The 12425-nt window shown below is 40.7% G+C and overlaps 1 protein-coding gene across 2 annotated transcripts in view; it reads right to left on the bottom strand.

The window, feature by feature from the left end:
* ZNF740 (zinc finger protein 740) overlaps positions 1–12425 on the bottom strand; it is a 32562-nt gene that overhangs the window by 13726 nt on the left and 6411 nt on the right. For both annotated transcript variants that reach the window (XM_075851830.1, XM_075851831.1), the window contains exons 3-7: positions 12071–12244; positions 11573–11656; positions 9642–9765; positions 8218–8336; positions 3576–3652 (exon numbers count right to left, since the gene is read on the bottom strand). In XM_075851830.1, coding sequence (XP_075707945.1) covers positions 3576–3652; positions 8218–8336; positions 9642–9765; positions 11573–11656; positions 12071–12244 — 578 coding nt within the window. The remainder of the gene's footprint in view (positions 1–3575; positions 3653–8217; positions 8337–9641; positions 9766–11572; positions 11657–12070; positions 12245–12425) is intronic.

The following is a 12425-nucleotide window of genomic DNA, read 5'->3' as shown; positions in this document are numbered from 1 at the left end:
ATGTCTGATTGTAGTTATTTCCATGTATCTATAGAATCTCTAGCTTCCTGTTCTTTCCTAACACTCTGTTCACACTTTAAGATTTCTACCTGGGCGCTAGTATTTTTAATAAGAGAGAAAAGCATGGTCTACAGCAATAATTTTATATATATATATATATATATATATATATATATATATTTATTTATTTAACTTTTTATTTTATTTATTTTTTTCTCTTCATAATACAGTAACTTGGCAGGAATTTGATAGACCCCCATTATAAGTCAATAAGATCATTGGGATTCGTCATAGTGGTTATGAATGGAAACAATGAGGCTCGTGTGAACACAGCCCTATAAAATAGACTCAATAAATGAATACTGTTGGGTCCACTTAGAGACATGTGAATTAAACTACACAGATCTGCTCTTTACGACACATGCATGCAGATCTATAAACTTATTTTCTGACCGTTAACTAGAAAGTTGACGTTATATTACTTTGTGGCCTTGGAGTGAAGAAAGTTACAGGAAAGATCAGTAATAATAACTGACTGTATTAAAGTCTCCCTCCAATATCACGCTACCACCTCATCTGACATTTTGCGTTAATAGCCGTAACTGCGTGCTGGGTGGTACAGTTGCTGAGGCAACTGGCGAGTATTGCGCACGGGACCCATTCTAATAGGAAACAGGAACGATATTAGCTGCCGTTGTGACTATCCGCGCCCTATGACCGATAAAACAGGAAAGTAATATTGGAGGGACACTAAACTCCAATCCATTAGTCTAACCTACTATAAAATAAGAATATGAAGTGTACCTATTAAAAATGGAAAGTTTCCTAACACAACCAATGGATATTATTATGAATATTACTCGGACGACACAAAGTGCTGTCCTCGAAACCAAAAAATGTGCTCACCATAAAGAACGCTGGCAATTCATTCATTGAACATGGCAGCACTAAGACTAAAGCCTAACTAGATCCTTATCTTTCCCGTTTGCTAAGTGATACAAAACTGCTAGAGGGACTCCGATAATTTGAGTGTAGACTAAGGGTCCTATTACATGGCCTGATATGGTTCGTGTAAACGAGCAGCAAATCACTGAGACAGCCATGATCAGTAATGTACGGGGGCGAGCGATCGTTACTGTGATCGCTCGTCCCCATACATTTCCATCATGTCGGCAGCACATCGCCCTGTTTACACAGGGAAATGTGCTGCCGACAATGATAATATTTAATGCTGCATAAGCTAGCAGATCAGCCGATCATCGGCTGATCGTTGCCCTGTTTACACAGGGAAATGATCAGGAACGAGCGATCATATGGACTTACAGACTAACTTCTCATTCGGGATCTTGCATCAAAACCATCTTAGGCACAAAAGTGTGTTGCCCATAGAATGGCTTACATATTCAAAACTGCACTAGAAAAATTAAACAGACTCTGGTTACTATAGGCGACATTGTCACTAGATCCCACAGGTTTTTATATACGAGATCTGGTGACAAACTAAAAACATTAGGACTACTAAAAAAAAACTTCAGGCTCAGCCATAAAATCAGATAAAAATAGGTTGGAAGATTTGTGACCCGACAGTGATAACACCTTTAACAATTTATAGGTCATAATTCCATTAATATTTGGCCCCTTAATGTTAAAAAGTAACAGAATTCCGTTAGAAATATAGAAAGTTTACACAATAAAACTGCGGCGGTACAATGACATAACGGGGTTAATAAAGACCGAAACGCAAGGGGACACTAAAAGACAGTGTATAAAATGTTATAAAGCATCTTTCTGTTAATTAAAATAGATGTGATCTCATTGCTACAAGATGAATTCAACAAACACTATTAATACTAACAATTTTCTTGACTATTTAAACCCTGTGCAAACTGTACAATGAAAGAAAAGTCAGACAGGCAGGAAAATAGCGCTGGGCCAGGATCACACACACGCAGTTTTTGCCTTTTTTATTTTTTTTTATAGCCAAACACAGGAGTGGACACAAAAGGAAGGAGATGCATCAGTCTTCTCGTTACACATTTCCTTCCTTTTGTATAAAAAAAACTGCATCAAAACAATGTGTATGTATTGTGGCCTAAAAATGTAATGCAGGCTGCATCATTGAATATGGTCTAACACACCCAGTGGCCGAACCCCACTTCAAAGAGAAGCCACGCAGGGCCAGAACAGGGAGGTTGGGGGCAAATCAAATTCCCCACAGCTTACCCGCAATCAGTTGACTACAACGTTTTTAACCCCTTAAGGACCAGCTTTCTTTTGGGTCTTCCCATAATCAATATTTATCCCCTATCCACAGTAAATGTGATAAATATCTCATCGGTGGGGGTATGACTGCTGGGACCCCCACTAATCACAAGAACGGTCTTACCTTGGCGTTCCTGGGAGTGCCATGGGAATAGAGCGGTGGTGGAATGGGAGTGTGAAAAATTGGCAACTCCGCTCTTTCTCTATGTAGTTTTTTTTTTTTTTTTTTTAACATTGTGCAGTATAACTAATAAGTTATCATTGTTCTATGGGACGTTACATTTGCGGCGGGCCCAAATATGTTGGTTTTTTTTCTTAATAGGAATGATTTTTAAAAAAAAATAAAAAAATGATTTTTAATTTAAAGAAAAAAAAAGGGATTTTATTTATAAAAAAAAAATAATTAAGCGGCGTACACTTTTATTTTAAAACTTTATTGAAAATAATTTGACTTTTCTTTTTGTTCCACTAGGAACTTGAAGCAATGATCGCTTATATAGTGGTTTGGAATACTTAGTATTCCAAAGCAATATTGCCTTCCAGTGTATCACGGACAGGCAACATATTAGCCAATGCCTCTGGCATGGCATGGTAGGCAGATGCCGATGGCAGACAGGGTGGCCTTTGTTAGGCCACCGGCTGATATGGTAATTGATGGGTGGGCAGAGGGAACTACTTACTTCTGGCAAACATCTTAGATGCGGCGGGCACAGTGACAACGCGATGAGAGCGCCGTAATAGTATAGCGCTGGTCCTCTGATTCTATAATGGGGTTATTAAGGGGTTAAGAAATGTCAGTAACCTGTGCTCTGAAAGCGGATTGGTAGACTAAGAATAACCAAGGGCTAGGAAGAGTATATTAGAAGATATCAGATGATGCAGTTTCCTGTCTAGCGCCATACACTGAACCCTCGGTGGGCCGCATGAAGACACTTGAGTCAATCACTGAAAACCTTTGCTTTTTTTGTACAATTTTCCTAAAGCTACATAGGCAAGCAGGGGTGCTCTGAAGAATCGCTCTAGATAGATACATATATACACACATACACATTTATATATTTTATGAAACATATTAATCTGAAGCCAGGAGACCTCAATGTGCACAATTCTAAACTGGAAGTGGTATGTTTTATTTAAAAAAAAGTCATCCTGTTACCAGTCCTGTGCCTTCCAGTACTTTTAGTTATTTGTTTTTTTTTTCAGATGCTGAAATATAACAGGACTGAGAATATTTATGTCCTGAGTGAAAGAACATAATCTGAAGGTAGAGATTACAGGACGTCCCACACACATTCATAAGCTACAACACATACTCTGTTTCGGCAATTTTGGTGTGGCAGCCCTGGCACATCCTCTTATGTTTCAGAAGTCTGTCTGTCCGTGAAAAGGCCTATGGAAAAAAAATTGCAATTGATAAGTAAAAAGGACAACTACAAAATGCGATAAAGTCGGTGACCGGAACAAAAAAAATAAAGAAAAAAATACTTTTTGGCATACAGTATTTTTGCAGCATTTCACACTTTGTGCATTGAATTTACATGTTCAGGAACTATATAGATGTCCGCAGACTTGGCCTGTGCAGCCGGTGTATATATGTAGCATATCATTTTTGTGCCCCCCTCACTTTTTCTTGCATTCCTCACTTTCAAAAGGTAGCGAGTTCAAGTTACTATGCGTCTGCAGCTACGGCGAAATCTGTAAACTGAAACTGGGGGTAAGTTGCAGCACAATAGCCCCCCCCCCCCCCCATCCCCCTGTAGACTGAAATTCCAGATTTTGATCTCATCATAAAACCACACAGGGCAGAAGGCATGCTGGGTAGTATCTACAATTATACTGGAGATTATTAAGTGGTAGTCAATATAAACCTGGCACGACTATTAGTACAAGAGGAGGATGAGCTGCTGCAGGTGAGATCATAGAGGTAAGGACATGTTCACACACAGCAACATATTAGGCCTCTTTCACATGGTAGTATTTTGGATCAGTATTTGGAAGCCAAAATCAGGAGCGGAACCTACAAATAGAAACGGTATCAGGGAAAAATGTGCTCGTCTTCCGAGCTATGGACCCACTCCTGGTTTTGTCTTCCAAAAATTCTGCCATGTGAAAGCGACCGTAGGCACATAATAAGCAATGCCATTCCACCAACCTTTTAACGAACTAAAGCAATACCAGACTATGTAATGAAATGCGGATACCATTTGTCCATCAGGTTAGAGGCCGTGTCACCATCGACAACTATGACCTATTCACACAGTAGGTAATAACTGTCTGATCGCTGTTTGCGCCACCCCTGGGACCTCCACTCCCCGTTCTCTCTCACTGCTCGACTTTAGTGAGGAGGGTATTGAACGGAGCAGCGGGCGCATGCTCCATTTAAAGTCTATGGGACAGACGTAAACAGCAGACCGAGTACAGCGCTCGACAGTTTACGTCAGTTGCAAAGACATTGAATGGGGCAGCGGGCGCACGCTCGATTGATGTTCCATTTAAACTGCTCCTCAATGCTGGTGGGAAAGTGAGGAGGAAAGGGTGTTCAGGACCCAAGTTCTAGCGATTGATGGAGGGGCCCTCAGCAATCAGCCTATTATGATAATGAAGTGAGAATTGACGATTCTGGCACAGATATTGACAAACCTGACTTTAACAATAAGCAGAAGCTGACCCCTTAGCACCGCAGCCATTTTTGGGCTTCCAAAAGCCATAACTTATTTTTACATCGACCATTTAAATCATCATATTATGGTTACCATTTAAAGTACCATATAATGTACTAAGAAACGGAAATTCTGGTAAAAAAAAAAAAAAAAAAAAGGCGATTCCTATATTGTTTTTTTGGGTTTTGTTGTTACATGTTCACCGTGAAGTAAAGACGACTTGTTACACCGTTATTCTGCGGGTTAACACAATTACGGCGATACCAAATTTATAAGAAAAATATAAATTTATAATGTTCTACTTTTACAAGAAAAACGATTTTCTAAAAAAGAAAAAATATATATATTTAGTGACGCCATATTCTGAGAGCCAGAACTGTTTTATTTTTCTGTCGATGTAGCGGTGTGAGGACTTGTTTTATGCAGGGCGAGCTGTAGTTTTTATTGGTAACAGTTTGGGAAACATAAGACTCTGATCACTTGTTATTCCATTTTTTTTTTTGGGGAAGCGAGGTGACCAAAAAACGGTCATTCTGGCATTGTGATTCTTTTTTCCTACGGCGTTGATCCTGCAGGTTAATAGTTTGGACTTTTACGGACAAAGCGATACCAATTAGGTCAACTTGTTAATTTTTTTTTATTGCTTCAGGGGAAAAAAAAGGATTTGTTCTTTTTTTTTCAATATTTCATTTGTTTGTACATTAAAGACTTTATTTAAAATTTCTTTTTTACTTTTTTTAGCCCCCGTAGGAGACTTGAACAAGTGATCATTTGACTGTTGGTACAATAAACTGCAGTACCTTCGTAATGTGCTATTCACCGACTCCTGCATCTGGCAGGGCTTAATAGGAGAAGAGAGATGGCAAATCCTTGGGCCTTCGTTGGGCCCCCAGACTGCCATGACAACCACCGCCCCCACCCTTTTCTAACGGCTTAGATGCCGCAGTCGCTATTGACCACTGTATCTAAGTGGTTAAAAGTCTGCAATCAGAGTTCTCCAGTCCTGGCCGTTACCGTGAGGTATCGGCTGTAACATACAGTAGGCACCGGCTGAGTATGGAGTAGTTGTAAACCAAAAACAGAAGTGTCCAAACACAGAACAGGTAAAGAAAAATCTTCCATTGTACGTTTTCTCTGCTGATGTTCCACTCCTGGTTTTGGAATACAAACACCAATGCAAACTACTGACCAAAATATGCTCGTATGACTGTGGCCTTAGGGCTCGTGCTTACTGGTACAGAGCCGTACGGCCTCCATTGGACTGAGCGTGTATTGAGTTTCTCCCACCTAGAATGCTTCTAGGAGAAAATAAATCTGTACATTTGGAGCACAACGGAACATGCCGCAGTTTTTTGTTTTTTTTTCTAATCAAACATGAAAAACATCAGCTTAAAGAAGCTTTGTCACCAGATTTTTCAACCCCTATCTGCTATTGCAGCAGATCGGCGCTGCAATGTAGATTACAGTAACGTTTTTATTTTTAAAAAACGAGCATTTTTGGCCAAGTTATGGCCATTTTTGTATTTATGCAAATGAGGCTTGCAAAAGTACAACTGGGCGTGTTGAAAAGTAAAAGTCCAAGTGGGCGTGTATTATGTGCGTACATCGGGGCGTTTTTACTACTTTTACTAGCTGGGCGTTGTGTATAGAAGTATCATCCACTTCTCTTCACAACGCCCAGCTTCTGGCAGTGCAGATCTGTGACGTCACTGACAGGTCCTGCATCATGTCGGCCACATCGGCACCAGAGGCAACAGTTGATTCTGCAGCAGCATCAGCGTTTTCAGGTAAGTAGCTACATCGACTTACCTGCAAACGCCGATGCTGCTGCAGAATCAACTGTAGCCTCTGGCGTCGATGTGTCCTCGCTCGTCTGACACGATGCAGGACCTGTGAGTGACGTCACAGCGTGATCTGCCAGAAGCTGGGCGTTCTGAAGAGAAGTGGATGATACTTCTCATCAGAACGCCCAGCTAGTAAAAGTAGTAAACACGCCCCGATGTACGCACATAATACACGCCCAGTTGTACTTTTACTTTTCAACACGCCCAGTTGTACTTTTGCAAGCCTCATTTGCATAAATACAAAAATGGCCATAACTTGGGCAAAAATGCTAGTTTTTTAAAAATAAAAACGTTACTCTTATCTACATTGCAGCGCCGATCTGCTACAATAGGAGATAGGGGTTGCAAAATCTGGTGACAGAGCCTCTTTAAAATCAGAGGCATATGGAGTTACAGTAGAGCTCAGGCAACGCCCTCTACATAATTATTTAACTGAACTTAATCTAACACTTCACAGTAACAAGCGGGATCGCGCTCGAGCACGATCCCACTTCTTTAACCCGTTAAATGCCGCAGTCAATAGCCATCTTTGTGCTCCTGTTAAGCCCTGGCAGGGCACAATAGAAGCCTGTCAGAAAGACGATATACTGCAATACATTAGTACTACAGTATATAGTGCAAGCGATCCAACGATCGCTGGTTGAGGTTCCCTAGGGGGACTGACAAAAAAAAAAAAGTTACAATTAGTACAATAAAGTGTTTTTCTTTAGGTAAAAAAAAAACATTTCACCCCCCTAGAGCATTGTAACAAAATTAAACATACATAAATTGGTATCGCCGCATCCGTAAATCTCTGAACTATTACAGCATATCATTATTTAACCCGCACGGCGTACGCCGTAAAAAATAAAAATGTAGACACCAGAATCGCTATTTTTTTGGTCACCTCATAAAATGGAATGAAAAGTGATCAAAACGCTGCATGTACCCCAAAACTGTAGCATTAAAAACTACAGCTTATCCAGCAAAAAATAAGCACTCATACCACTTAAATCGATAGAAAAATAACAAAATAAAAAAGTTATGCCTCTCTTGGCGACACAAAATACATTTTATTTTTTTTTCCTTGTAAAAGTAGTAACACATAGAAAAAAACTATATCTTTTTGGTATCGCCCTAAATCGTATTGACCCGCAGAATAAAGTTAACATGTTGTTTTAATTGCACAGTGAATTACGTAAAAACGAAGCGCAAAAAACAATGGAGGAATCGCTGTTTTTTTTTCCATTTTCTACCGCACAAATAATTTTTTTCCTGTTTCCCAGTACATTTTATGGCACAATAAATGGCGCTACGAAAAACTATAACTAATCCTGCAAAAATCAAGCCCTCATAGGACTATATCGACGGAAAAATTAAAAAGTTAGGGCTTTTGGAAGGTGGGAAGGAAAAAACGAAAATGAAAATCTGAAAGTTGTTTACGACGGGAAGGGGTTAAACATACACGTTACCTGCTGGCATCGCTCACACTGGTAGGGTTTCTCCCCGCTGTGCACTCGTTTGTGTCTGTCCAGGTGATATTTCTGAATGAACTTCATTTCGCACATGTCACACTCATATGGTCGCTCTCCTGGGGAAAAAAAAGAAAATCCAAGTGGTGTCCCTTAATTGACAAGATGCTCTACTTAAAGAGGCTCTGTCACCAGATTTTGCAACCCCTATCTCGTATTGCAGCAGATCGGCGCTGAATTGTAGATTACAGTAACGTTTGTTTGTTTTTTTAAAACGAGCATTTTTGGCCGAGTTATGACCATTTTTATATTTATGCAAATGAGCCTTTCTTATGTACAACTGGGCGTGTTTAAAGTTAAAGTACAACTGGGCGTGTATTGTGTATGTACATCTGGGCGTTTTTACTTCTTTTACTAGCTGGGCGTTGTGAATGGGAGTGTATGATGCTGACGAATCAGCATCATCCACTTCTCTTCGTTACCACCCAGCTTCTGGCAGTGCACAGACACACAGCGTGTTCTCGAGAGATCACGCTGTGACGTCACTTCCTGCCCCAGGTCCTGCATCGTGTCGGACGAGCGAGGACACATCGGCACCAGAGGCTACATTTGATTCTGCAGCATCAGCGTTTGCAGGTAAGTCGATGTAGCTACTTACCTGCAAACGCCAATGCTGCTGCAGAATCAACTGTAGCCTCTGGTGCCGATGTGTCCTCGCTCGTCCGACACGATGCAGGACCTGGGGCAGGAAGTGAGTGACGTCACAGCGTGATCTCGCGAGAACACGCTGTGTGTCTGTGCACTGCCAGAAGCTGGGCGTTGTGAAGAGAAGTGGATGATGCCGATTCGTCAGCATCATACACTTCTATTCACAACGCCCAGCTAGTAAAAGAAGTAAAATCGCCCAGATGTACGCACATAATACACGCCCACTTGTACTTTAACTTTAAACACGCCCAGTTGTACTTTTGCAAGCCTCATTTGCATAAATATAAAAATGGTCATAACTTGGCCAAAAATGCTCGTTTAAAAAAAACAAAAAAAAAACCTTACTGTAATCTACATTGCAGCGCCGATCTGCTGCAATAGGAGATAGGGGTTTGAAAATCTGGTGACAGAGCCTCTTTAACATGGACACCAAACTTCCACTCACACGTAACATTTAAAATAGAACTTTGACTATTATTTATATAAAATATAAGAAGGTAAAAAAAAGTATCCACATGTATACTGTGACTTATGGGTCACACATATGTCATTTTGCCATATATTTAGCAGGTTTACATCCATATATTGTTGGTGTTGTATAGATCATCATAAATTGCTGTGCTATTCAATACCAAGAAAATGTTTTACTTCATTTCCTTAGGGGGTGACGTATGCCTAAAATGTGTTATGAAAGGGGTTCCAGATCTTGGTCTTACCTGTGTGGATGTACAAATGTCTCTTAAGATGGTAGCTGCTTCGGAAGGCGCCATAACAATGTTCACAGATGAAATTTTTGGGTATGTTCAGTGAATATGGACTGTTCTCCTCTGTTATGTCCACCTGCAACACAGGTAAATGATCTAAAAACAGCAAACACATGTATTCAAGAGCATTTCCATCTAAAAAAAACAAAAAAAATCATCAGTAAATATAGGTCCTGGAGCCGCCTTCTTTAGTCACAGTTATAAATTGGAGTCATTTCTTAGGGCCTGTTCACATCACCGTTCATTTCCGTTCCAGGTTTCCGTCGGGCGAACCCCGCAACGGAAAGTGAAACGGACAGCACAGCTTCCGTTTCAGTCACCATTGATCTCAATGGTGACGGAAACATCGCTAATGGTTTCCGTTCGTCACCATTCCGGCTGGTTTCCCGACGGAATCAATAGCGGAGTCGACTACGCTATTGATTCCGTCGGAAAACCGGAAACCAGCCGGAATGGTGACGAACGGAAACCATTAGTGATGTTTCCGTCACCATTGAGATCAATGGTGACTGAAACGGAAGCTGTGCTGTCACTTTCACTTTCCGTTGCGGGGTTCATCCGACGGTGAACAGGCCCTTAGATAGCTATATCTGTTTATTTGAAAGATGGGCGACAAGTAACATGGCCAACAATTCAGCTCCCGCAGGGGTTGTGACTCCACTCGTGGGATCTACAATGGCAGATATATTGGTTATCACAGATTTCCCCATAAGACCAGTTTAACCCCTTAATGACCAAGCCATTTTTTACGGTCCTAAATTTACGCCGTTTACCGTGTGGTATAAATAACACAATAACTTTATTCAGTGGGTTGTTGCGATTGCAACGATACCAAGTTTGTATAGTTTTTGTATGTTTTACTACTTTTACACAGTGAAAACACTTTTTTTTTTTTTTTCGCTGATGCAATTGTAGGAGGGCTTTTTATTGCGGGACGCCTTGTAGTTTTTATCGGAACCATTTTCGATGCGACTTTTTGACCACTCTTTATCACATTTTTTTAAGGCTGGATTCAAAGAAAACAGCAATTTTTGCATGTTTTTTTATTTTATTTTTTTACGACGTTCACCGTGAGGGTTAAATGATGTAATAAGTTTATAGTTGGGGTCGTTACGGACACGGCGATACCAAATATGTGTAACTTTTTTACTTTATTTTGTTTGTTAATAATAAAGCAGTTTGTAAGGAGGAAAAGTGGGTTTTTCATTTTTATTCCACTTTTTTTTTTTTTTACTTTTTATTAAACTTTTTTACTAGTCCCACTAGGGGACTTCACTATGCCATTATCCGATCGCATTTATAATACACTGCAATACTTCTGTATTGCAGTGTATTATGCCTGTCCGTGTAAAACGGAGAGGCATGTGCTAGGTCATGCCAGAGGCATGATCTAGCAGGCATTCATTACAGGCAGACCTGGGGGCCTTTATTAGGCCCCCGGCTGCCATCGCAGACACAGACACTCGGCGATCTCATCGCCGGGTGTCAGTGGGATGAGAGGGAGCTCCCTCCCTCTCTCCAAAACCACTCAGATGCGGTGCACACTATTGGGCGCCGCATCTGAAGGGTTAAATGGGTGAGATCGATACTAATATCGATCTCACACGTTCGAGCAGGGACGCCCCCAGCTCTCCGCTACCTCTGGCAGCTGAGAGCAGGGAGATCTGACAGCTCCCTACTCTGTTTATTTATTCTGATGCAGCGACGTAAAAAGTCTATGGCATCGGAATAAAGCCCGTTAGTGACCGACATAGAAACACGATGGGCCGGTCACTAACGGGTTAATTAAGAAACACCAACAAACTCAAGGATTTGTAGGGTGATATTTATTCTTATATTAATGGGAAAAGCTCTTTAAGTCCACAATATAAAAGGTTGCATACCTTCTTATGGCTCTTACTTTCTTGAGGAATCAATGAGGCTTGATCTCTACCATGAATCGGTTTGGACATGTCTTTATGGGTTTCCTGGAAAAAGAAAACTCAAGGGTAGGAAAATTCCAAACCACAGAGGCAGCAAATAGATGAAGTACCTCCTATACAAAGCAACATACTATAACGACAAATAAGAGTGATTTAAAGGAATTGTCCAATCAGAACAACACCCTGTGCTTCTCTGCAATGATCGCCAGTGGTCTGACTGCTGGAACCCGAACCCTGCAGCAAGCGGTGATATTACATGGCACCTACTGAAATCATTATTGACCACAGCTTTCTGGCTGTTAGAGGGGGTTATTTGTAGTAGATCTCTGTTCTGGTTAATAGAGGAGAACCCCTCCCTCCCCCCCTCTATTACACTCATATGGCTACATTTCCAGTATAGGAGTAGGTTATCCTCAAAAAAACTTGACACCAATACTAAATGAAAACATGAAATCATACCTGCATATCCTCGGAGTCTGATATTTCTGTTATTTCTTGCACTTCATCATCATCTTCTCCGTCATCACTTCCTACTGTACGTGACAGGCTGGCACTCAGCATTCCCAACTTCTTGCCTGCTGCTGAATGCAGGAGACTTAATCCGGATATTCCCTCACAACCAAGCAGATGACGCTGAATATAAATATATGAAAAAAATATATATACGTTTTGCCATAAGTCATGACTGCAGGACTGAACAGAGTTGGTAGTTGTTTTTTTTTTTTACTCCTCTAAGGCCAGGTTCACACACACACAGTTTTGATGCAATTTTTGGTGCAGTTTTTTTTTGCACTAAATCTAGAAGTGGATCCAA

The sequence above is a fragment of the Rhinoderma darwinii genome, chromosome 2 (genome assembly GCF_050947455.1).
Source record: "Rhinoderma darwinii isolate aRhiDar2 chromosome 2, aRhiDar2.hap1, whole genome shotgun sequence".
NCBI classification, from domain to species: domain Eukaryota; kingdom Metazoa; phylum Chordata; class Amphibia; order Anura; family Rhinodermatidae; genus Rhinoderma; species Rhinoderma darwinii.
Note: the sequence above shows the minus strand (reverse complement) of the source record. Positions and strands in the feature narration are given on the sequence as shown.